The sequence below is a fragment of the Hypanus sabinus genome, chromosome 12 (genome assembly GCF_030144855.1).
Source record: "Hypanus sabinus isolate sHypSab1 chromosome 12, sHypSab1.hap1, whole genome shotgun sequence".
Taxonomy (NCBI): Eukaryota; Metazoa; Chordata; class Chondrichthyes; order Myliobatiformes; family Dasyatidae; genus Hypanus; species Hypanus sabinus.
The window spans coordinates 8,307,198-8,333,656 of NC_082717.1; the positions used below are offsets into that span (position 1 = coordinate 8,307,198).

Sequence of the window (26,459 nt, forward strand, 5' to 3'; positions counted from 1 at the left end):
GGGAGGGTAGGGTTAGATTGATTTTAGATCTTTAAGAGGTTGGCACCACATGGCGGGCCGAAAGACTTGTGTTTAATGTTTTGTATTTCGTGTTAACATCCTGATAGAGAGATGAAAGACTCCTCATTAAAACAGCCCTAGGTGAGAAGTTGATTCAAGCTAACTGTAAACCGTAAGTTATGAAAAATTCTTAAAGCTGAGGTTTTAAAAAATACAAATTCCGAGAAAAGTTTTAAAATTCTCAGCTTCCGGTGGAAATCTGTGTAAATGGAATACCTATGAAGTTATAAAACAATAATTTTACATTAAGTTTGACAGCAAGTCACCTCGCCGTTTAAGAGAAAATAAAACCTCCGTTCGCTTTCTCCCTCTGCAGACTTCCTCCTCACAGAATGGATAATATCAGCTTAACAATAGAAGAAACTATCTTTCACCCCCTCCCAAAAAAAAAATCAGGTGGGAAAAATAGGCGGGGAAGATGCGCGTTAAACCGACCTGCTGTTCGGTAGCGCGAATGCCCCCCGGATACACACAGATTGAATTATCCCGATTAATTGCCTTTAGACTTCTTTTAAACTTTCTCCAATCTTGCTTCATTCTCCAACTGCCTTGTCTCGCCAGGGATGGAACACGAGAAAGACATTCAAGGCTATTGCGGCTCAGAAAAGAATGCGTCGTACATAATTTCAGTAGAGCCACTGTGCTAACAGTTCCCCTGACAGATGACCCCACGAAAACCTCCGAGCCTCCTGACCGACTGTGATTAATGTCCAGTCCTGTGTGCTCAGCGTTGACCATCTGTCTGACCATCCAGACAGACGCACTAACACATGCTCCGAGACTGGCAGCTTCCAACTCGGGCAATTCGTACAAAATATCTTAACGTCGGCCAGAGAGAAATAAGGAAGGGGTGTGTGTGTGGGGGGGGGGGGGGGTGGTGGTGGGCAGAATTCACATTTTTCCCCTTCCACTTTTTCACAAGGGCGAACCGGTGTAGGGCGAATTTGGTTCAAAGCGGACGGAAGACACCATCGCGCACAAAAGGGCTCTAAGTTCCTTCAAAGAGAAAGCGGGGCTGTTAAAATGAATTCTGATCCCGTCGCCCGGTCAGGCGTCCCCGGAGAAGTTAACTCCGGGTTTACCCGACGGAATAAAGTGCCCAGTAATATAGCGGCGGCTGGGAAAGACAACAAAGAGCGTTCGCGCTCTCTCCTGCCCCACGAGGTGACACCCGTTCTAACCCAGGATGCTCCCGACGTCTTTAGCGTTAACCCGAGCTGTGACTTCGGAGTATGAGATTTCTTTGTTCCCAGAGGAGTGAGTGAATATAATGATCTTATGAGAAATGGAATGTGGTTACGTTAGACAGAAATGCTGGCGCTGGCAGTGATCGCTCTCAAATGAGATATTACATGTGTCACATCATGACATTAATTTCCCTCTTTCCGTCCACCCCCCCCCCCACTCCTCCCTCCCTCCCTCCACTAGACCCATGTCGTAACACCTTACGAAAGCTGCATTTTTTTGCTATTACACGGGCTGCGGAATAGGTCGGTATTAAGCTGGGCTTTCCTAGTTAGGATCGCCCCACTCTCACGGAGAGAGAGAGAGAGAGCGGACTTCGGAACAATTTAACTAGCACTGGGATACCCCCCCCAAAGACCAGAGTCACTTCCCAGCGCGGCAGGATTCCCCTCTCAGCGCAGGTTTGCACTCAACGTCTTTTCACTCCGGGCTTGTACTGTAATCGAATTTCTCTTTCGTAAGGTTTAACGCGAAAACCTTAGACTATTTTCCACAGAGTATAGTTGCATTGTTCATTTTGATATACACTTTAACAGAAGCTCGGTGAGTGCCCATGTTACTCTGAGTGCTTTTAATGCACCCGTGTGTTTGCTTTTATTTTGGAAAATAGTGACAACCGAGGTAGGGTTGTAAGTAGTGAAATACTCAAAGGTCAAAGTCAATTTATGTCAATAGTCGATTGTCCCGATGTCTTGTCCCGTGTTAGCTTAAATTTAGCCCGCGCACATTCGTGGCTTTAAAAGAAACTCGTTGCGTTTGTTCAGCTGCTCGGGGCGCGCAGTTTAATTTTCCGTGGAGTTGCGAACCAGTTGCAGGCGCATTGTTTGGGAGAAAGACTTGCTGGGGATATTCCCAGGTGAGGACTGGTGCGGAGAACCAATGCTGTCGCGCGGTGACATCTCAGCAAAGTGAGTGCGGCAGAGGGCGCGGGGACGTGATGAGTTTTACACCTCGGCGGGGTGGGTTGGCCGGACGGCGAGGCAGAACGCGGCTCAAAGCTGAACGGCGTGTGTGAGGCACGCCGGCATCTATATCCGTGTGCAGGTGGTGACCCGCGCCCACTGTCAAAGCCCCGCAGACGTCGGGCTGGCTACCCGACACAGGCACACGCACACACTCAAACACTTATCCAAACACAAGCCCACAGCGGCGTACACGCCGGCATTTACATTCCTTGGCAGAAATACACGCACAGTCGCGGGTGGACTCCTATCTAATGAGAAATATATTGTATTCCCCTGTTAAACCATCTAAATATATACTTTAGTACGGTAGCAGTTAGCGCAACGCCGTACCAGCTCGGGGCGTTGGAGTTTGCAGTTCAGTCCCGGTTTCCAATGTAAGAAGATGGTACGTCCTGCCGGTGCAATGCGTGGGTTTGCTCCCGGCGCTCGGGTTTCCTCGCACATTACAAAGGCGTGCCGATTAGCAGGGTAATCGGTCATTGCAAAGTGTCCCGTGATTAGGCTAGGGTTAAATCGGTGGGTGGGTTACTGACAGCGCGGATCCAAACGCCTGTCCCGCGCTGTATTTGTAAAATAAGTAGATGAAAAAGAGCAAGAGCTAAAATTAATACTTTTCAAAAGTTCGTCGAAATCTGCAAAAGCAGAATGAAGTGGATTGCCTTAAAATGCCTTGTCGAGGGGAGACTGTACCTTGTGGGGGAGAGATAGTTATTTAAATGGATCTCCGGTTCCGCCTGGTGTTGCGGGCTGCGGGGAGAGCAACGTGCGCATTGCAAGGACTCTACTGTACGGTACACACGAGGGTTGTAGACACGCTATCAGACCGCCAGGCGGCGGTCTAGCTCCATTTTGGACTTCGCCTCAGGCTATACTCTTAGTTTCGAGGGTTTTTTTTCACGTGCACCCTCTAACATAGCGAAAACACAGCGCCGACTTTCACCGGACAAAGAGGAATTCTGTTTAGTTTGCTATTTCCATTGTTTAAATATTTCTTGAGGTAATTATCTAACGAGGAAAGAAGTATTTGTTTCTAACGCAGTGCGTGCAACAGTTTGGAATGGAAAGAGGCAGATTCAACCGCCGCGAGGAGAATACCTGGAGAGTGCGGTGTGGGCGGGGGAATGGGCTAGGTGGAACCGACTGGCCGAATGGGTTCCATGGGTATCTGTTCCCTTCCTAAATACAAGAGTAACACACACAAAATGCTGCAGGAACTCAACGGGCCGGGCAGCGTCCATGGAGAGGATTAAAGAGTTGATGTTTCGGGCTAATACCCTTCAGCAGGACCGGAAAGGAAGGGGGAAGAAAAGAAGCCCGCCGTGATGAAGGGTCTTGGCCCAAAATATCGAATTGAGCCAAAATCAAGCTAAAGATTGGCTTTATTTATCACGTGTGCATCGAAGCATGTCCCGATGAGGGGTCTCGGCCCGAAAGGTCGACCTGCTGAGTTTCTCCAGCATTTTTGCGTGTGTTACTTGGATTTCCAGCATCTGCAGGTTTTCCCTTTCCGCGAACTAACTGTTTTGCGTCAACGACCAACGCAATGCAAGGGTGCGGGGGGGGGGGGGCAGCCCGCAAGGTTCGCCATGCTTCTGGCGCAGTAACCCAGACAATAAGTAGCTACCAACCTACTGATCGTAGGGCTTTGAAATGTGGGAGGAAAACGGAGCCCCCGGAGGAAACCCACGCGGACGCGAGGAGACTGGGGCGGGAATCGAACCCCATCTCTGATCGCTGGCCCCGCTAAGAGTCGATTCCGCGCTGCAGCTCAATAAACATAAAAAATAAATTAATAAACTGGGTCATTGTAGACACGTTCGTGGCGTTGCGTCCGGTGGTGGAAGAGCGTGGGGTCGCGGCACGCAGCATTGGAGAGACTGTTCGGGCCATTGGACCCGACCGAACATCAGTTCACTCTACCATCGAAGGTCACGGATATTGCGGTCTCGCTGTCTCGGAAAGTCAGGGCAAACCGTTGCCTGTGTAACAGGCTCTCCCTCTCCACGCAGCTGAGAGTTACCCGTCAGGGACTCCAGCGCCGGAGTGTCCTCGGGGCTCACACCTGAAGCCTTCTCCGTGCGCGGGGTACGGCCGCAAGGCAGTGGAGGTTTATGTCCTTCTCCTAGATGAACTGCCAACCACGGGTGACGAGCCCCATCTGCCCGGAAGATGATCCTCAGATCCCCTCGATACCTCTCCCCTTGCCCTAAATCTACGCCTTCTCGGGTGGGTGCGGGGATGGACTCGGTTTCTCGCGGCGCTGGATGGAGCAGCCGGCCGGTATTTTAGCACCATTCCCCCAGGGTGTTGTATTGCGGAATTCATTACAACGCGCAAATGATTGCACCTTCTGATTTCAGACCCCAGTCTCGATGAAGGGTCTTACCCCGAAATGTCGACTGCTTATTCCCCTCTTTAAATGCTGCCTGCCCTTCTGAGCTCCTCGGGCATTTAGTGTGCGTTACTGTGGATTTCCAGCATCAGCAGAATTGTTTGTATTGATGACTGAATGATTGCAGGGAGTCCCGGGAGACGTGATGTGGGGGGGGGGGGGGGATGCAAATTAGATACTAGCGGACCTTTAGGGCGCAACGGCAGCATAGCGGTTAGCCCCGCGCTATTACAGTGGGGGGGGGGCGCCGGAATTCTAGCCCTGTCCTCCCCGCGAACCGCATGGGTTTCCTCCGGGTGCTCCGGTTTCCCCTCACACCGGTTAATTGGTCATTGTAAATTACCTCGTGATTGGGCTAGGGTTAATCGTTGGACCGGGAGGGACTGTTCCGCGCGGTATCTTTAAATAAACAAATATCTATATATTTGAAACGACCACCAAGAGGAGAATTTAGCACTTGATTTCAACTTTGACGCATGGATCTTGCTGAAAGATATCGATATCTCCTGTGATGTGGCCGCGGTTAGCGGTCCGCCCCGTCATCTCGGCGCATATTTTTTGTTTAACCCGCAGGAAAGAACAGATACTTAACCGAGGTACTGTGTGGATCTGGCTTGCCGGAGTGTGGAAGAGAGGATGTCTCCGCTTGCAGGACATTTTATATTCTGGTCCTGATATGTTCGAGGCTGCACTTGGAGTGATTTGGGCCGCTTACCCAAAAAGGGATGTGCTGGTATTGGAGAGGATGCAAAGGAGGTTCACGAGAGTGATCCCGCGAATAAAAGAGTTCCCGTATGAAGAGCGTGTACTCGCTGAGTTCAGGAGATCTCATTGAAACTTACCGAATATTTAAGACCGAGACAGTGTGGATGTTTCCTGTAGTGGGGGAGCCTCAGAATAGTCGGACTCTTCCATTTAGAAGAGAGACGATGCGGAATCTGCAGAACTCATCACCATAGGCGGCTGCGGAGGCTGTCGTTGAAGCGGAGGTTCTTGATCATTCAGTGCCAAAGGTCACTGGGAGAAGGCAGGAGAATGGGGTTGAGGGGGATAATAAATCAGCCATGATGGAATAGCAGAGCAGACGCGACGGGCCGAATGGTCTGCTCGTGCTCTCCTATGTCTTAGGGTCTTATGGACATGGGTGAGTCACTGACTGCCCGAGGGCGGACGCCGAAATCTGCTCCGCTGGCCGATCCCCGGAGGACCGTGACCAGAGAGCGCCGGAGACGCTGATGAGACGAGGGTCACTTCGGGCAGACACGAGACTGGGACCGCGTCGGAAGCAGAAATTCCTGCCGAACTGATCGAAGACATTTCCCGTGACCGCATGTGTCTGGTCAACCCAGATCCATGGCGCCGTTTAATATATATATATAATATATATGCTTGTTACCTTATGCACTATCTTATTAAACACAAATTACGTATATGTAGATATTAAAATCGAGTTTAATATCTCTGGGGTATGCCGTTGTCTTGCGGTAGCAGTACATTGCTGTTTATAGTTTTCTTATTGTGTATTATAATAAGAAGTACGGTACATAAAAATCAAACTAAATGTCTAGTGCGGAAAAGAGAGGGAAACACTAGTGAGATAGTGTCCGTGGATTTATTTCCCATTCTGAAGTCTGCTGTCGGAGGCGAGGAATCTCTTCCTGAAACGTTGAGTGTGAGCTTTTCAGTCTGCTGTACCTCCTCCCTGATGGGAGCAATGGGAAGAGGGTGATGGGGGTAATTAGTGATGGATGCCGCCGTTTTGAGGCATCGCCTTTTGAACATGTCCTCAGCGCCGGGGAGGTTAGAGCTCCAGATATAGCTGGCTCCGTTTGCAAATTCCTGTAGTTCTTTTTTCCGATCCTGTGCGGCGGCTCCTCCGAACCAGACGGTGATGTCAGCGATTAGAACCATCTTCACTCTATAGATAGTTGTGGTGATTGCACTGCGTTGCTGCCGCAAAACCACACATTCCACGACCTGTCGGTCGACCATTGTGTCCCAGCTGTCTAGATACGCAGGCCTGGGCAGTACAATACGGAGAGCAAGCTCCCCCTCTCCACGCATCTGATGAACCCAAAGGAACGGCAGTTTGGTACCAGCAGCGTCACAGGAGTTGCCAGTCAGTGTCTAACTCAGCCCTATAGACTCCAGCTCCGGATTTTCCCCGGGGATTTCTCCCGGAGCCTTCCCTGTGAGTGGGTATAGAGTGCTTCTTCTCCTAGATGAGCTGCCAGACGAGACTCGTCCACCCGAAGCGACTGGCTTTAAGGCGCCAGTGATCCGCCTTTGCCCCGTTCTCCTGTCCGTAGAAACGGTTCTGCTAGGTTTAGTAGCTAAGCCATACACGAAAGCCAAAGAGCATGACATGGTTACAGAGGCTATTTGAGATGCACGCCATTGGGAGCATTTAGTAGGTGGTGGGAGCTTGTCCCCATTACCACCCCCGGCTATAACAACCTGGCGGAACCATTTCACTACGTGTATCAACGGGAATCAAACCGATACTGGTTTTGATGTTGGTTCAGATCCCAGCGCGCCGTGTTGCGCACTGGCGGTTCAACATGGTTCATTTGAAGAAAGGGCAACCAGGAGCCTCGCAAGGCATTTCTGGAAACATGTCCAGTTTCCTTCACCTTACTCACTATTAACCCCACCTCTGCCCCCTTTCCATCCAAAGCCCCTGAAAATCCGCTTCATGGAGCCGTAGAGCGCCTCAGCGCAGAAACAGGCCCGTCCTTTTAATACTATCCCGCCCCGGTCGCATTTATTTCCAGAATTCATCTGCGCACTGATAGTTTGCGTTCTGAGTGCCGATGAGGCGGCATTGAAAGATCGGCTCCGAGGAGACAGCCAGCCCATTCAGACCAAGGAGGCCGCGCTCATCGCTCTCGCCAAAACTAGGCAAGGTTTCGATTTCAGACAACCTGCCCCGGCGACAGATCAAAACGGCCGCGTTTTGGGGGAATGATGTTAATTTATAAAGACAGCAAAAGTTAAGGGATTTTCCGCATAACGGTTACTTGAACCAAGACCGCCCACCCACCCCTCCGTACAAGTTTCAAGCTAATTACACTCGGTGTCCTCTTTATTAGGCACCTCCTGTCCTTAGAGAAGTGGACACTGAGTGTATGTCCGTTGTCTCCCGCTGCTGTAGCCCATCCACTTCAAGGTCCGATGTGTTGTGCATTCAGAGATGCTCTTCTGTACACCAGCGTTGTAACTGTGATTATTTGAATTACGGCTACCTTCCCGTCAGCTTGAACCTCTCCGGCTATTCGCCTCCGACCTCTCTCGTCAACGAGGTGATTTTGCCCGCGAAACTGCCACGCACTTGACGTCTTTTTTTTTTAATTTTGTTTTTCACACTATTTTTTGTAAGCTTTAGGTTTGCGTGAAAATCCCGGGAGATCAGCAATTTCTGATTTTTCTATACCACCTCATTTGGCAACAACGATCATTCCACGGTCAAGGTCACTTAGATCGTATTTCTCCCCCCTTCTGATGTTTGGTCTGAACAAGTGAACCTCTGGACCGTGTCTGCACGCACTGAGTTGTTGCCACGTGATTGGTTGAATTAACGAGCAGGTGGACAGGTGTACCTAATAAAGTGGCCATACTTTATCAGTTCCGCTGATGAAGGAAGATTTCTCTCCTTCCGTTTAAAAAAAAACAAGGCTTGGACAAATCCCACTCCTCAGGTGTCCCTGAAGGAACTGTTCCCTTAAAAGCTCCGCCCCCATTTCTCCAGAACCCAATATGGCCAATTCCCCATACACTCGTGTCCACTCTCCACTCTACCTCTAACAGTTTTTTTCCTAAATTCTGTACCCCCTCGTTGTGTAGCCCCCACTCCTCTCCAGCTGACGGTGGGGGCAAAGAGCGGGGGGCGGGGAGGGTTGAGAGTGGAGCTGGGACACTGAGAATTCATGTCTGGCTCTGGGCTTAATTTAAACAGGCGCCTGCCTACCGTTGACATTTAAAATATTATTTAATTGTGTACAGTTCTGGTAACCGAATTATAGGAAAGATATCAATAAATTAGAGAGAGTGCAGAGACGATTTATTAGGATGTTACCTGGGTTTCAGCAATTAAGTTACAGAGAAAGGTTGAACAAGTTAGGTCTCTATTCATTGGAGCGTAGAAGGTTGAGGGGGGATTTGATCGAGGTATTTAAAATTTTGAGTGGGATAGATAGAGTTGACGTGAATAGGCTGTTTCCATTGAGAGTAGGGGAGATTCAAACGAGAGGACATGATTTGAGAGTTAAGGGGCAGAAGTTTAAGGGAAACACGAGGGGGTATTTCTTTACTCAGAGAGTGATAGCTGTGTGGAATGAGCTTCCTGTAGAAGTAGCAGAGGCCAGTTCAGTTGTGTCATTTAAGGTAAAATTGGATAGGTATATGGACAGGAAAGGAGTGGAGGGTTATGGGCTGAGTGCGGGTAGGTGGGACTAGGTGAGATTAAAAGTTCGGCACGGACTAGGAGGGCCGAGATGGCCTGTTTCCGTGCTGTGATTGTTATATGGTTATATGTTATATGTTATATAGTTAAATAAGATTTAAACACATTTAAAATCTTACTTATACGATTCGCTTTTTTTGGTGGACGGTCTGTGAAAGTTTGCAGATTCTTGGCACGAAACGCCGACTGCTCTTTTCCATAGATGCTGCTTGGCCTGCTGAGCTCCTCCAGCATTTTGTGTGTGTGTTGCTTGGATTTCCAGCATCTGTAGATTTTTTCTTGTTTGTGTCTGTAAGTTTCCTTCTGGGTTACAATGAACCTGGTTTGGGTTTAAAGACGAAGGCGGAATGAACTGGGAACAGGCTACGCAGGCTGTTATTTCTCATGGAGAGGGGATTCAGGCTGGTGACGGACTTAGTTCCTACGGCCTCTTCAGAAGCAGGCTACATATCGGATACTGAATATTTAATAACTTTTCGTGACTATGCCACGACAATTGTCTATTCGGAAATCTGATGGCGGAGGGGAAGAAGCTGTTATTGAAATGTTGAGTTTGTGTCTTCAGGCTCCTGTGCCTTCCCCTTGGTGGTGGCAATGAGAGGAGGGCATGTCCTGTTTGATGGGGGTTCTTAATGATGGGAGTTTTCTTCTGCACCGTTCCATTCTTTCGGGAAAGCTATGGGTTCGTGTCCCACCACGGGGACCTGAGCGTGTCCTGTCGGTTTACTCTTCCAGTGCGGGAATGAGGGGAGACGCCAGGGTCAGTGGCGCTCGAAACCCAAATTCCATTGCTCCGGGACCATTTGAAACGACACAGAACATAGAGCAAAGCTTCACAGTACAGCCCCGCAATGTTGTGCTACCTTTTTAACCTACTCTACCATCGATCTAACCCTTCCCTCCTCCACAGCCCGTTACACCCTCCCCGCTGATGAAAAATCTCCCCCTTCCATTAAAACAATGGATATGTCTCACTATTCCAATGTCCCTAAAGAAATTGTCCCCTGAACTGCTCCGCCCCTTTCGCACCCCACTTCTTTGCAACCCTTCATGGCCGATTCAAGATTGTTGAATGGCATTTACCGTACACAAGTGTAAAGGGGAATGAAAGAATAGTTACTCCCAACCCGATGCAGCAGAAGAAAACGCAAAGTAAAGAACACAATACTTAAAAAAACCAAATAAATATAAATCCGCAAGTTAGCTTATACACGTAGATTGTTTGTATGCCCATAAAGTGACGCTAGGCACGGGCTGACCGGAAGTGATGAAGTGGTGGTGGGAGTGTGTTGAGGTGAGTTAGTGGTGCAGGTGTTGATCAGCCTTAACTGGTTTTGAGGCTGGTGGTCCTGGTGTGGATGCTAGGTAGCCTCCTCCCCGATGGGAGTGGGACAAACAGTTCACGAGCAGAGTCGGTGTGATCCTTCATGGTGTTACTGGCCCTCTTCTGGCACCTTCCTTTATGTATATAACATACAAAGAGCAAAGGTCTCTACATCAAAGTGCTTATCTCAATCAGCTGCTATGGCGGCCCACTCCGGCAATGAATCCCAGGCTCCGGTGAGCGAGGATCTGTGTAAAACACCTACCTCTAACATTCCCCTACCTTCCTCCACTCACCTTTAACGGATGTCCAGATGAGTTCTGATGTCCGGGATGAGTTCTGATGTCCAGATGAGTTCTGATGTCCGGGATGAGTGGTCACCAGGCCATCCTGCGACCGTAACGCTCTTGTTCGTGGAATCTTGCTGTGCTTAAATGGGTCTCTGTGCTTCCGATGTTGCCGTAGTGACTGCGCTCTGGAATTGGCTGCGGCGCCTCTTAGCCTGGAAGAAAGTAATATAAACGCAATTGTTAGTAATTAGCATGTAATCTAGGCACTCTCAAAGTGTCCCAGATTTCCGAACAGGTCTGGGAACGAGAAGGGTGAGGACTGGGCAGGGGTTTGGGGGGAAAGTAGCTGTTCCTGATCGGGAATTCAGATGGCTGTCTGTTAAACGCATGTGCTGGGGTCCTTGCAAAGAGTGTGTGTGTGTGTGTGTGTGTGTGTGTGTGTGTGTGTGTGTGTGTGTGTGTGTGTGTGTGTGTGTGTGTGTGTGTGTGTGTGTGTGTAGTTAGGGGTTTGTGTCTGCGTGTACGTGGGCTGTGTATCTGTGTGTAAATGTAGGTGTGTACCTGTGTGTAATCAGATACTGTAAGCATTCATCTGGAGTTATGTTAGCTTGAAAGTTGGTGCTGTGTTTGTACATATTCAGACATGTATGAATGTGACATTTTGTGAATGTGTGTGAGTATATGGATCACATTTCCTCTTCCTCCCTCCCACATTCCCTCTCACCAGACTGCATTCCCTCTCACCTGTCCATGATCTCTCACAGCTCCCCTCTGAACCGTCCGTATTCTCTCACACCTCTCCACATTCCTTCTCACCTGTCAGCATTCCGTCTCAGCTGTCCACATTCCCTCTCACCTGTCCACATTCCTTCTCACCTGTCTGCATTCCGTCTCAGCTGTCCACATTCCCTCTCACCTGTCTGCATTCCGTCTCAGCTGTCCACATTCCCTCACCTGTCCACATTCCGTCTCACCTGTCTGTATTCCATCTCAGCTGTCCACATTCCGTCTCACCTGTCCACATTCCCTCTCACCTGTCCACATTCCTTCTCACCTGTCCACATTCCTTCTCACCTGTCTGCATTCCTTCTCACCTGTCTGCATTCCGTCTCACCTGTCTGCATTCTGTCTCAGCTGTCCACATTCCCTCTCACCTGTCCACATTCCTTCTCACCTGTCAGCATTCTGTCTCACCTGTCAGCATTCCTTCTCAGCTGTCCACATTCCCTCTCACCTCTCCATGTCCTCTCACAGCTCCTCTCTCAACCATCTGTAATCTCTCACACCTCTCCACATTCCCTCTCACCTGTCAGCATTCCATCTCAGCTGTCCACATTCCCTCTCACCTCTCCATGTTCTCTCACAGCTCCCCTCTCAACCATCTGTAATCTCTCACACCTCTCCACATTCCCTCTCACCTGTCAGCATTCTGTCTCAGCTGTTCACATTCCCTCTTGCCTGTCCATGTTCTCTCACAGCTTCCCTCTCAACTGTCTGTATTCTCTCACACGTCTCCACATTCCTCTTACCTGTCCACATTCCCTCTCACCTTTCCTCTCATCTGTGGCTTTCCCTCACCTGACCACATTCCCCTCACCTGTCCACATTCCTGTCTGCCTTCCTGCTCACCTGTCCACATTCCTTCTCATCTTTCCTCTGACATCCCCTCTCACTTGTCCACATTCCCTCTTAACTGTCAGCATATCCCCTCACTTGTTTACGTTCTATCTCACCTGTCAGCATAACCCCTCAACTGTCCACGTTCCCTCTTATCTGTCAGTATAACCCCTCACCTGTACAATTCTATCTCACCTGTCAGCATAACCCCTCAACTGTCCACATTCCCTCTTATCTGTCAGTATAACCCCTCACCTATACAATTCTATCTCACCTGTCAGTATAACCCCTCACCTGTACAATTCTATCTCACCTGTCAGTATAACCCCTCACCTGTCCACATTCCCTCTTACCTGTCAGTATAACCCCTCACCTGTACAATTCTGTCTCACCTGTCAGCATAACCCCTCACCTGTTCACATTCTCTCTCACCTGTCAGTATTCACTCTCTAATTCTCTGATTCTGATTCAAATTCCAATTCCAATTCCAATTCCATTTCTAATTCTCAGAGTGACATCCTCCTGTAATGGTAATGATAATAGAAGTCCTGCCTTGCTACAGTTCCTTGCTCTATTTTGAGTTCCCAAAAGGTTTTACAGAAATGGAGAACAATTCCGACCTGCTCAGACTCCTGCCCTGGATCCCCAGTGACACCCTCTCATACCGGGACGCGGCCTAGATTAGTAGCGGTTGTCTGCTGAGTGTGATGATGTGCCGGACAGTTTTTTTTTAAAGTGGAAAAGCCACTAGAGTGCGGCAGTTTCACTCTCTCGACCTCAGAAGTCTGGGTCCAGTGGTACGAACAAGTGCATCAAACTGGGACTTTCCTTGGTCACAGTGGATGACCATGCTGTGCCTTGTCATTTCCCTCACTCTCCATGGAGCACGGCAGAACCACCTTCCTGGCTGTTGGATCTCACTGTAGATCTCATATGCCTCCTCGTCCACCGGAGCTGAATTCACATGCTAGGACAGGCATGTTCCTAACTCATCGGGGTAGGAGGCCACCAGCTACCCTCTCCTGGTTTAGCCTGGTGTGGCTGCTGTTGCATGGAAACAACTACTTTGAAACCATAGAGGGAGCTGTGTCGGTGGAGAGCAAAAGTGAGTGAGCTGCACCGGAACGGACACGACAGGCCTTCACTAGACGTGCTACCCCTCCCTGGACATCACATACACCCCACCTATTTTAGAGAGCATGTCTTATGAGAATAGGTTGAATGAGCTAGGACTTTCCTCTTTGGAGTGAAGGAAGGTGAGAAGTGATTTAATAGAGGTGAACAAGATGATAAGAGGCATAGATCAAGTGGATATCCAGAGAATGTTTTTCCCCATGTTGGAATTGGCTAATATAAAAGGAATGATTTTAAGGTGATTGGAGGAAGGTAGAGAGAGAATGTCAGATGTGAGTGGTGGGTGCGTGGAGTGTTCTGCCAGAGGTGGTGGTAGAGGCAGATGCATTAGGACATTAAGGAGACTCTTAGATATGCACATGGATGAAAGAGAAATGGAGAGCTACAGTATGTCTTAGAGTAAAAGTTATGCATAACATCATGGGCTGGAAGATCTCTATTGTGCTGCAATGTGCTATATTCTATTTTCTAAATCTCCTCTGCAATCTTTACAGCTTAGTGACATCTTTCCTATAGCAGGTATCCAAAACTGTAAGAGAATATCTCTTATTACTGTTTTTTTTTTCTTTCCATATTATGCACCACGGTGCAAAGAGTAGAATCTAATGGATTTGCACCGGAGGGAGACTCCTGCCAGTGTATTAGGGTTGCTTCACGTTCCTTGGTATAAGACCATAAAACACATATGCAGAATTAGGCTGTTTCGGCCACTGAGTCTGCTTTTCCATTCCATCATGGATGATGGATTATCCCTCTCAACCCCATTCTCCTGCCTTCTTCCTTTGACACCCTTAATGATCAAGAACCTATGACATCCGCTTTAAGTATATCCAATGACAAATGACGCCCCAGCCATCTATGGCAATGAATTCCACAGATTCGCCATCCTCCGGCTAAAATTCTGTATCTCCTTTCTAAAGGCACATCATATTCTGAGGCTGTGTTCCCTGATCATGAAAGGAAATGTCCTCTCCATCACCACTCTATCTACACCTTTCAATATTTGACAAGTTTCTATGAGATCCTCCATTATTCTTTTAAATACCAGTGAGTACAGGCCCAGAGCCATGAAGTGCTCCTCACACGTTAACCATGTCATTCCCGGGATCATTCTCATGATTGCGGTGGTGATGCTGTTCATGTTGGCCTTCTCCAGGTGTTAGGACATCTATCCTTCCAGTGATCCTTAAAAGATTTGAGTCATACAGCATAGAAACAGGCCCTTTGGCCAACCTAGGTGCCCCTTCCAAAATCAATCTATTTGGCCCATAGCCTTCTACACCTTTCTAATCCATGCAGTTTTCCAACTGTTTTCTAAGAACTCTTCCCAGTTGCATAGCAACCATGCCGCAGAGATTAATTTATGGTGGCTCTGGTACAAATGAGAGGAGCTGGCAGTTCATATATAGTGTGTAGCTGCCAGCTGGAACATGCTGAAACTCCCCAATCTTGTGATATAGACAGGCCAGCCAATTTGCACACAGAAACCTCTCTGAGACAGATAGCCATTGAGCAGAGAGCTAACCTATTTTGGTGACATTGCTTGTTCAGAATAGAAGGATGTCCCTTTAGAACAGAAATGATGAGTTGGACAGAGGAAGGTGAATCTGAGGAATTCATTTGCTACAAACAGCTCTGGAGGCCAAGAGATTGGATCCATTTAAAGTGGAGGTTGATAGGCTCATGATTAGTCAGGCCATCAAAGGTCATGGGGGGGTGGATTGCGGGAGGTTGAGAGGGATAATAAATCAGCTGTGATGGAGTAGCAGAGAAGACTTGAAGGGCCAAATGGCCTAATTCTGCTCCTATGTCTTATGGTCTTATGGCAATTGTTAGCGGTGATTGTAGGCATGCTATGTTGGCACCAGAAATGGCTGCCCCCATCCAGCATAATCCTCAGCAATCTGATTTGATGCAAAATTTTATGTTTTAATGATTCAATCTGTATCAACAAAATACAAGACAAGGTTTCACTGTATCTCAGTGTATGTGACAATAATAAGCCAATTCCAATTTTTTGCCAGTTTGCCTGCTGGCTGGGCTTGGGCTGGTGTTGGAGGTTCTTCCAGATGTCCTGACCCATCCTACTACAGACCAGATGTTGTGCCCCTCTGTTCCCACCCACAGGCTGGACCCTGATGGAATGAAGCACCTTCCCACGCCAGAAATTACAACTGGTATTGGAGCTGGTACAGAGGTGCTGTGGAAAGCTTTGGTCTGTCTGCTATCCAGGCAGAACATTCCGTACATTGAGGTTGTGTTTGCTGAGGAAGCCCGTCAATTGTTGTAGGAATGTATTGCTGCAGGGGGCCACATGAGTGGTAACAATGTTCAAACACGAGGAAATCTGCAGATGCTGGAAATTCAAACAACACACACAAAATGCTGGTGGAACACAGCAGGCCAGGCAGCGTCTATAGGGAGAAGCACTGTCGACGTTTCGGTCCGAGACCCTTTGTCAGGACTAACTGAAAGGAAAGATAGTAAGAGATTTGAAAGTAGGAGGGGGGAGGGGGAAATGCAAAATGATAGGAGAAGACCGGAGGGGGTGGGATGAAGCTAAGAGCTGGAAAGGTGATTGGCAAAAGTGATACAGAGCTGGAGAAGGGAAAGGATCATGGGATGGGAGGCCTCGGGAGAAAGAAAGGAGGAGGGGAGCACCAGAGGGAGATGGAGAACAGACAGAATGATGGGCAGAGATTTGCTTTAAGAAATGAAATTGAACATTATTTGCGCTGAAATGGCTAGTATGAGCTGCCTGTTTTAAGGTGATCAAAGTATAGGGGTTGCCAGGAGTATTTTCCTTTACATTGAGAGTAGTGACTACATGGAAAGTGCTGCCCGGGGGGGGGGGGGGGGGGGGGGGGGGGGGGAGAGGTAGATGTGGATACTGAGAAAGCCACCTCCTTATTGCCTTACACCATAGTCTACCAGAATCAGAATCAGAATCAGGTTTGTGTTCACAGACACCTAGGACCATCAAACCGTAAGATATTGGGGCAGAGCAAGACCATTGGGCCCATTGAGTCTGCTCTGCCATTTCATCATGACTGACTTATTAAACTTCTCAACCGTATTCTCCTGCCTCTTCCAGTAGCCTTTGACACTCGTACGATTCAAGAACATATCAAGCCTCCACTTTAAATATGCCCAGTGACCTGGCCCCCACAGCTGTTTGGCATTGAATTCCACAGATTCAGCACCCTTTCGGTAAAATTCCTCATCTCTGTTCGAGAGGGCCCCTCGCTGTTCTAAGGCTGCTTTCAGAAGCCATGTTCAACTTCTTCGGGCTGGTTTTGATGTTTTCATCAGTCACTGGGGGGGGGGGGGGGGTAGGGCTTTAACCTTTTAATGACCCGAATGTTGCGATGCCGCAGTTATTTGAGGGACGGTTAAAAGTATTACAGCGGAGAGCGCAGCTGATACGAGTTTTCCTCGCGCCCAAACCAATTCTGGTCATTGAAAATTCCCTCAATCTTTAAGTTTTCCAGTACAAAATCCCACAGTCTCCGGTGGAACTCAGTAAGCCAGACACCACCCATGAAAAAGAGTAAACAAGGTACGTTTCGGCTCGTGACCCTCCATCAGGCCTGAAGAAGGGTTCCGGACGGAAACGTCGTCTGTTTTCTCTTTTCCATAGACGCTGCCCGACCTGCTGAGTTCCTCCAGCATTGTGCGTGCTGCTCTGGATTTCCAGCACCTGCAGATTTTCACCCGTTTGCCACACAGACTCCGGACATTGGGCGTTTGACCCCAACACTCGGGTCTGTAGTTCGAACTTTCGGGGGCTTGAAGTGATATGGTTTATATATTGTTCCATCCAACTCTCTCCTCTCTAAGAGGCTTTGTGCTTGGTGGGGTGGGGGGTGGTTTAAAATGGGGAAGGCAGGTCAGCTAGCATCTATGGTGGGAGGAGCGTGCCGACGTTAAAGGTCGGTGACTTTCACTGGGACATATTTAGGGTGTACATCTGTAATAGTGACTGGAGGCTAATCTGTAGTTCGAATGGCTATTCCATTGGGGCGTGCCGGTGTGTGTGTGTGTGTGTGTGTGTGTGTGTCTGTGTGTGTGTGTGTCTGTGTGTGTGTGTCTTTGTGTGTGTGTCTTTGTGTGTGTGTGTGTCTGTGTGTGTGTGTGTGTATGTGTCTGTGTGTGTCTGTGTCTGTGTGTGTGTGTGTCTTTGTGTGTGTGTCTTTGTGTGTGTGTGTGTGTGTGTCTCTGTGTGTGTGTGTGTGTGTGTGTGTGTGTCTGTGTGTGTGTCTGTGTGTGTGTGTATGTATGTATGTATGGAGTACTCGAGTGCGCGCCTATTTGTTTATATCAGTGCTTCCTCAAACATAAAACGAGCTGCTGACGGAAATCAGTGGGTCAGTCGCGTTTCGGGTCGAGGCCCTTCATCTGAGCAATCTATGAACAGATCTGGTTGTACAGTATATGCGGGCGCGCGTGTGTGTACCTATTTATTTATTGAGATACAGCGCAGAACGGGCCGCTCTGATCCCTCGGGCGGCGCGGCTAGCAATCCCCCGACTTAATCCCAGCCTAATCAGGGGACAATTCACAATGACCAATTACCCTACCTTTGGATTGTTGAAGAAAACCGGAGCACCCGGCGGAAACTAACGCGGTCACTAGGAGAAGGTAAAAACTCCTTACAGGCAATGGTGGGAATTGACCCCGGATCTCTGGTACTGTAAAGCGCTGTGCTAACCACCGTTAAATATCTGCGTGATTAATGTGAGTGTGAATATGTTGCGTTCCTCTATGTGTGACTGTGTGTATGAATGTGTTCTGTGTATGGGTGTGTGTACCTGAATGGGCCCTGTATATAGACAGTACGCCTGTGTGCATGTGCGTGTCGTATGTGTGTATGTTATTGTCTGGGTGTTGTGTATGAATGTTACGTGTGTTGTATGCATGTTATCGGTGTGAATGTGTTAAGTTTGTGTTATATGTGTGCTTTGTTGAATGTGTTGCGTATAGATATTATATGTGTTTGTATAGTGTGTGTGTGTGTGTGTGTGTGTGTGTGTGTGTGTGTGTGTGTGTGTGTGTGTGTGTGTGTGAGAGAGAGAAGTCCACTTTGACCCCTCACCCCTGAGGCTTCTCCTCTATCCGGCTGCCTCTAACCCGTCGCTGATACGATCCCTCTTCTCTTTTCAGAGATATTCATGCTCCCGTGAGCGCTGCGGGCGAAGATGAAGAGCAGGCTGTGCCTAGCGATCGCTGCTGTCCTGGCAGCTCTGTTTGCCGTGTCCGTGGACGCTCAAGGTAAAACTTTCTGCCCCAGCTCGTCACTCCCAACGGAGATGGCGCGGGACCGCTGCTGTTGGCGGGTCAACGCCTCCCGCACACCTGGCGTCATCTCTTTCCGGAGCGGCAGCTGATTAACCTTTCTCTCAATAGGTACAAGCAACGTGTATCTTAATACCTGAACAATTTAACTGAATTGCTTATCTTTCCGCTGTTGGTTGAACTTTGATGACGATACAATTATTCCTAGCAGGATGTTAATCTCCAGTTCATCGATACCATCGCGGTAATACTACTTAATACTTCCTAACAGTGGCCCGCGCTGAGGATGCAGCAACTTCGGTCTTTCCGCTCCCACACACAGCGGTTCATCTCAGAATTACATTCAAAAGATGTTTTGGTGACTTGTAATTTATTTCCTCTCCATTTTATCACAGAGATTCCACAGGAGCAGGCAGCATTCGAACTCGACGAAATTATTCTAACGCTTTTTTTTACCTTTGCAAAGTTTCTGGAAGCACCGTAGACGGAAATCGGAGGCATTGTTGCGGCGTAAAACTATTCAAATTGATCACGGTTTAGTCAGTTCCGGTGCCTCTACTTCCGCACATTTCCGAATCAGAATATGGTTTAATATCACCGGCATAAGTTTTGAAATTTTTCAACCTTACGGTAGCAGTATGATGAAAAACACGATGAATAAATATACTGAGAAAAATGAGTTACATTACAGTTCAGTTAGTAGTGAAAAAATACAGAAATAATAAAAAAAAGTAGTGCTCACTGTGGGCTCAATGTCTATTCAGAAGTCAGGTGGCAGAGGGGAAGGAACTGTTCCTGAATCGGATTTCACGATGCATTTCAACTCTGCATAGAATACCGGGCATGAGATGCGTACAAATATGACCGAAATACACGCATTTTTAGAAAATTAAATCTAAATAGTGATAGAAACGTTCAGCAGGTCGGGCAGCATCTGCGGGAAAAGGAACTGAGCTCAATGAGACTTCAAATATATATTCCTTTGGTATAATTAGTGTTCTTTAAATATAATTAATGACTTTAAAGTGGCAGTTTCCGTTTCCTACATATGAACCGCAGAGTGTTAGTCTGAAATGAGTTCATCCGGAGAGCAGGTTTGACCAATCCCGAACATGGGGAACCCGACATTTTGTTCTCCGTCTGCGTTCTGTGGCTGGGAGACGGAAACGGAAAATGCCTCTCTATTTTCGTTAATAGTAAGTCACCCTGACCCAAGGACTGTGAGCTGCGACCCCTGCGCCCAGCCAGTGACCCAGGGGGCAAAGTCCTTGCTTGTTACGGGGAATAGGTGAAGTCAAAACTTCATCTGGATCTTAGATTGCATCTGATTGGATTAGTTTTTAAACCACCATTCTGTTTTGAGCCACGTATCTTTTGGCTTTCTATTGCATAGGGACCACTAACAACCATATGTTGCGTTTGTCTCGACATAGATTAAATAGTCCCACGGGGTGGGGTGGGCCACGGTGGTGCAGTTTTGCTGTCGTGACCCGGGTTTCATACTGATTTCGGGCGCTCTCTGTACGTTCTCCTGGAATTCAAATACTTCCTTCGTTTAAAAAAAAACACCATCTTCCTCAATCCCCTCCGAACTTCCTGCCCTTTAAGCACGTGCCCTAGTTCGAAGTAAATGTATTATGATTATCTTCGGTTATTAACACTATTTCCCCTATAGAGTCCAAGCTGCCAATGCTGAACAAGGTTGCCGCCCAGCAAGACCCAAATCCCTGCATTCAACCCAAATTCCTCCAAGTCCTCACCCCACCCCTCCATGTACCTGTCCAAGTTCTTCCTTCCTCCAGCAGCTCGTTCCAAGTACACCCCCCCCCCGAAAAACGCGCGGAAAATGCCTCTCAGATCACTTTGAAATCTTTTCCCCTTCATCCTAAATCTATGCCCCCCTCCCTAGTTTTGGACTCTTTTACCCCATGTTACCTTATCCACCCCATTCGTAATTTTATAAACCTATGTAAGGTCCCCTCAGTCTGGTCAATCCCTCTCTATAACTCAGGGACTCCCGTCCAGGCAACATCCACGGGACTTTTCCCAGTTGAGCCGCCGGGTCTTTCTTATAACAGGGCGCCCAGTACTGTGCACGGTACTCCAAATGCGGCCTCACCAATGGGCGTCACGGTAGCGCGATGCCATTACAGCTCGGGATGTCGGGGTTCCGAGTTCAATCCCGACGCTCTCTGTGAGCAGTTTCTGCGTCCTTCCAGTGGCTTCCTGGGTTTCTTCCGGGTGCGCCGGATTCCTCTCACGCTGGTAGGTAAATTGTACTATGAGGGTTAAATAAAGGGTTGCAGGGCATACGGCTCGTTCAGCCGGTAGGCCCTGTTCCGCGCAGTATCTGTAAGTATATTTAAAAAAAAACAAAAAAAATTATAAGGGCCGGCAAGGCCCTTATGATTTTGCAACATAGGGTCCTTTGATAGCCCTTATAATAGGCCCTCTCCTTCTCCTACGTCCCAACAAAACCAGTCTTCTCCCCAGTCCCTTATGACAGCTGACGCGTTAAACCCCAGGGAACATCCCAGCACGATGTACTGACTGGTGGGTTAATCAGGCAATCCACGCACTCTCTTTGGTGATTTTAGTGGTTCCTATACAATCGGATCTTTTATAAAATATTTGCGTTTTGTACAGGTGGCTGGTTGATGCAATCACCCGGTAACTTCCACAATGCAAAAGTAAAATATAATAAACGTTATATGAATAGGCTAGGGGAGGGAGAGAGGAAGAGTCAGATGGGAAGGTGTGTGTTTATTTGTGTGCGTGAGAGGGACAGAGGAGTGTGAGAGTGAAAGAGAGGGAGAGCACAATAGAGTGAAAGTGAAAGAGGGAGAGAGAGAACTCTAGAAGTAGATCGGACAATAAGCTTTGTTGACTCTGAGAGCCAAGCAGCCTGTTTCTCTATAGGAGAAAATATTTTAAAAATACATTTCACAGCGCACAGGACATTTGCTTATTGTGCCCGGTCAGCTTCTGAAGCCTTTTTTTGTGTGAAATCTTCCAATTTCACGTATTGCTATCGAGCCTTGTTTCCACGCCCCTCCCAAAACAATGTAAAGTCAGACCACTACAAACTACCCAGCCGGCTGCTTTGCACTCTGTGTCCTCCTGTTACTGACCATCCCGCTGAACCGAAGCCGAGAGCACGTTTTCCCTTATTTACTCTTTGATCTCCCCAACAATGAATGAGTGACAAAGTAACAGCTCGGAGGCCGAAGTCGAACCCAGTGAGGCAGCAGGAATATTTGGAAGACAATACTGTTTACCAAGAGTTTGGAGAGTAGCTGCAATTTCCTTCCCCCTTATAAAACACAGTTTAACTTTCTGTAAGAGTCCCAGAATGGGATTACAAACAGAAGAGATTCTGCAGATGCTGGAAATCCAGAGCAACACACACACACACACACACAATGCTGGACGATCTCAACAGGTCAGGCAGCATCTATGGAGGAAAACAAACCGTCGACGTTTCGGGCCAAGACCCTATATCAGGGCTGGGAGTTATTGTCACAGAGAGCTGTGGGAGCTAAGTCTTTGGGTATAATTAAAGCGGAGGATGTTAAAGCTCTTGATTAGAACAGGCATCACGAGTTACCCCGAGAAGACCTAACACGTCCTCCACTAGTGTCGCGCGGAATCGAAACCACCGCCATCTGTGGCAGCGGAGGTGAACAGCACCCCCTCGAAAAAAGTGTCCGAGCTAGTAGTGTGTGTGGGAGGGAGGGAGGCAGAGAGTGAGAGGATTGGTCCAAAAGAAATTTCCGAAGAAGCACCAAATAAGAAGCTGGATGAACTCGGCGGGTCCGGCAGCATCTGCGGAGGGAAATGGCCAGGGGGCAGTATCTGCACCTGAAACGTTCAGTCCATTTTTGCTCTGCATATGCTGCCCGACCCACTGAGCTTCCCAGCATCTTGTTTCTTGCTCTAGATTCCGGCATCTGCACGTCTCCCGTGTTTCTAACGTAGCGCTTCTTAGACCAGGGGTTCCCAACCTGGGCTCCACCGAGCCTGAGCTAATGGCTTCAAAGAGACTGGGCAGCTCCGGCTTAGAGTGAAATAAAAGCCACGGCATGTGCAGTGTGGCGGCAATGAATAGCCCAAATCAGGCGGATGATTAGTTGGATTTTCGCAGCCGTGAGCTCCTCATTTTTTAAAAAAGAGCAGTTAGGCGCTGCGTTGGTAGAATCGGAATCAGTCCTAATATCATTGGCACATGTCGTGAAATGCGTTTTCTATTGCGGTGGTAGTACAGTATAAATATAATAATTTAAAAATCTACACATTTCAATAAAATGTGCTGTATATATTAAAATAAATAAGTAGTGCAAAAAGAGCAAAATAAACAGAGAGCTAGTGTTGCTGGATTCATTGTCTGTTCAGAAGTCTGATGTCAGTGGGGAAGAAGTTCTTCGAAAGCGTTTGGTGTGTGTTTTCAAACTCCATTTATACGTACGGGAAGAGGGCATGTGCTGGGGGATGGGGGGGGGGGGGTCCCGCATGACGGATGCTGCCTCTTTAAGGCATCGCCTTTTGAAGGTGTCCCCGATGGAGGGGAGGCTGACCGAGTTTGCTACTCTGCAGCTTTTTCCCGATCCTGTTCAGTAGCCCCCTCCAAACCAGACAGTGATGCAACCAGTCAGTACGCTCTCCATAATACATCTGGAGAAGTCTTGTGGAAAATCGTGCGTCTGCTCAGGGGCCGTCCCGGCAGAAAACTCCGAACCTGTCACGAGTATTCCAAGTGTGAATTCACGCACGGATCGACGCGCGGCAACAGTATGAAGTTAGTAGTAGAAGAAACAATCTCCTGCAACAGCAATTCAATTATTTATTTTTCTGTAGAGCGCACTCAACACACTAATTATTTGCTTGATTCGTTAAAAAAAAAATACAAGTGACTCGAATCTTCATCAGGGTGTGTGTGTGTGTGTGTGTGTGTGTCTGTGTGTGTGTGTGTGTGTGTGTGTGTGTGTGTGTGTGTGTGTGTTTTATATGGGGTGGGTGACGGGGCGAATCGAACAGCGATCTTACCCAGCACAAAACATCCGCCGGATTTTCCTTCGCTCCGGGGAACGCAGACTCACTCCCTCCGCTCCATCGCCGGGAAACTCGAAAGGTCTTCGGCAGGACTGACACTGGCCGGGCTGAGGGCGACCAGCTCTCTTTCCGGTCGACAGGACTCGGTGAAAATTCGGATACACTGACTGACTCTCGTCCCTCTCTACGACACATTTCCCCCAATTTAATACCAAAAAAAAACCCAGGTTGGTAATAATCCTTTTTTTCCACCTAACGATATTTTAACCAAACAAAAAATGCTAATCAAAAATAAAATATACATCTGCTCAATGTGTGCGACTTTGCAATAAATTTGCCCAGATCTTGGAAACAAGAAGAATATTTTACAATGGTATTCTACTTTCCTTAGAGCCGACACACTAACGCAAGAATGGATTTGCAAGTGACATTTATTTAGATAACCTAAGATTTTAACCCGGTCTCACTCGTGCATGAAGCTTGGAACGAATTTTCCCGCTCAGACTTCGCACGCCGTCAGAAGTGCACTCCGCGCCTTCAAGTTGCATGTTAACTTGTCACTAAGAAGGAAATAACAGAATTATTTATCAAGCTTTTTTATATTTATCAAGCTTTTTTAAAAAATAAAATAACATTAGAACCGTTGAACTAAAACCGAACACGCGTATTTTGAAGCTAACAACCGCAGTCAACTGAGACAGTTGAAGGGCCACACACCACGCATGCGCACTAAGTACGAGAATATCATTATAAAATATGGTGAAGAAGTCTTTTGTGTCGAAGCTTTCAATGTGCGAGGGTGGAAACTCGGGTTGCTCCAACTCAGTTTCGATCTGCATGAATATGTGAGGCACTAATTACTGTGACCGATCATCCCTCTAAGGTCAGAACGTTTTACTCCTGTATATTTTGTCACTGTGCTCCTGTATGTAAAGGGATGCCTGTATTTTATGAGTGTGGGTTGGATTATCTCGGGGGAATGGTTCGGCACAGTGGGCAATTTGAACTAAGTTTATCTCCACCCGCTACCTTTTACATTCCCATCAACTCCCCCCACCCCCACGCCAGAATCAACCACTCACCGACATTCAAGATGGTCAATTTGCTCCCTACGGGTTGCTGTTTATCCCGGGAGTAAGGCCAGTTCCATTTACCCTCCGTTTATCGTAATGTTTCCATCTGTAATGCCTGCATCATTAAACGTCTTGAATAATAGTGGATTAGAGAAACACAGCAGAGAAGCAGACCCTTCGGCCCACATCGTCCATGCTAGCCAAGATATCTAGGTAACTAACTTTATGAGGGGTATGGATAAATGCAAGCAGGCTTTTCCCATTGAGGTTGGCTGAGACTAGCACTAGAGGTCGTGGGTTAAGGGTGTACGGTGAAATGTTTAAGCGGAACATGAGGGGAAACTTTTTCACTCAAAAGGTGGCAGAGTAATGTGCAACCAGCGCAAGTGGTGAATGCGGGTTGGATTTCAACACTTAAGAGCAAATTGGATAGGTACATGGGTGGGAAAGGAGGCGGGATGGAGTTACGTCTCTATCAAAGGAGGGGTAAGGTGCTCCTTACCTCTGCTAGCCTGCAGGTCACCCTTGGGCAAAGGTATAGCACCTGACTAACCCCTGATCAGGGTCACGTGGGAACAGCTAATGGATGATCCTATGAGCAGCTCCTGGCTATGTGACCACTGACGCCAGGCAGACAATCTCTGAAGAGTATTGAGAATGGCTGGGGTCACCCGTCTTGTAAAGACACTGCCCAGAAGGCGGCAATATAGAAAACAATTACCAATACCAATCATGGTCATGGAAAGACCACGATCGCCAATGTCGCATACGACACATAACGGACGAAGGAATATGGATGGAGGGCGGGGGTCTGGAGGACCACGGTCTAGGTGCGGGTCAATGGGACCAGGTAGAATAATAGTTTGGCATGGATTAAATGGGCCAAATGGCCTGTTTATGAGATGTAGTATTCTGTGACTCTATCCGAGCCGATCACATTTTCCCGTGTTTGTCCCGTATCCCTCTAAATCTTTCCTATCCACGTACTCTAAGTATATTTTAAAAGTTGTAATTGTCCAGACGGGGACCGCTGCCCATCGCAACTTGTCCGTAAACACAGCATCCTCTGTGTGAAAAGTTGGCCATCAGGCCCCTTTCAATTCTTTCTCCTTTCATCTTAAATGTACACAGTCTTGTTATAGATTTCCCTATCCTGGGGCGATGAATCATGACCATTGTGATTCGTGATTTTATGAATTTTTAACATAAAACCATAGGAGCAGAATTAGGCCATTTCGCCATTTATATCATGGCTGATTTATTATCCCTCTCGAACCCTATTCTATAAGAATTGTTCGCTCAAGCCCTCTAGACCCGGTAATATTTTCATGAGTTTCTTTATATATTTTCTAAATTTACTGATATAGCACAGTAACAGGCTCCTCCGGCCCAACGAGCCCGCGCTCCCCCAACTACACTCATGCCTCTAACCAATAAGTCTTGGAAATATGGGAGGAAACCGGAGGCCGGGAGGAAGCCCACGGGGGCACGGGGAGAACGGACACACCCCTTACAGGCAGCGACAGGAATTGAACCCATGTTGCTGACGCTAC

At 47.9% G+C, this 26,459-nt stretch overlaps 1 protein-coding gene across 4 annotated transcripts in view; it reads left to right on the forward strand.

Moving 5' to 3' along the window:
- The first annotated feature begins 1,596 nt into the window (after positions 1 to 1,596).
- The window catches only part of LOC132402615 (collagen alpha-1(XII) chain-like), a 380,160-nt gene continuing 355,297 nt past the window's right edge, over positions 1,597 to 26,459 (forward strand). For all 4 annotated transcript variants that reach the window (XM_059985520.1, XM_059985521.1, XM_059985523.1 and 1 more), the window contains exons 1-2: positions 1,597 to 1,706; positions 18,653 to 18,760. In XM_059985520.1, the coding sequence (XP_059841503.1) occupies positions 18,688 to 18,760 (73 nt within the window). In that variant the 5' untranslated portion in view covers positions 1,597 to 1,706; positions 18,653 to 18,687. The remainder of the gene's footprint in view (positions 1,707 to 18,652; positions 18,761 to 26,459) is intronic.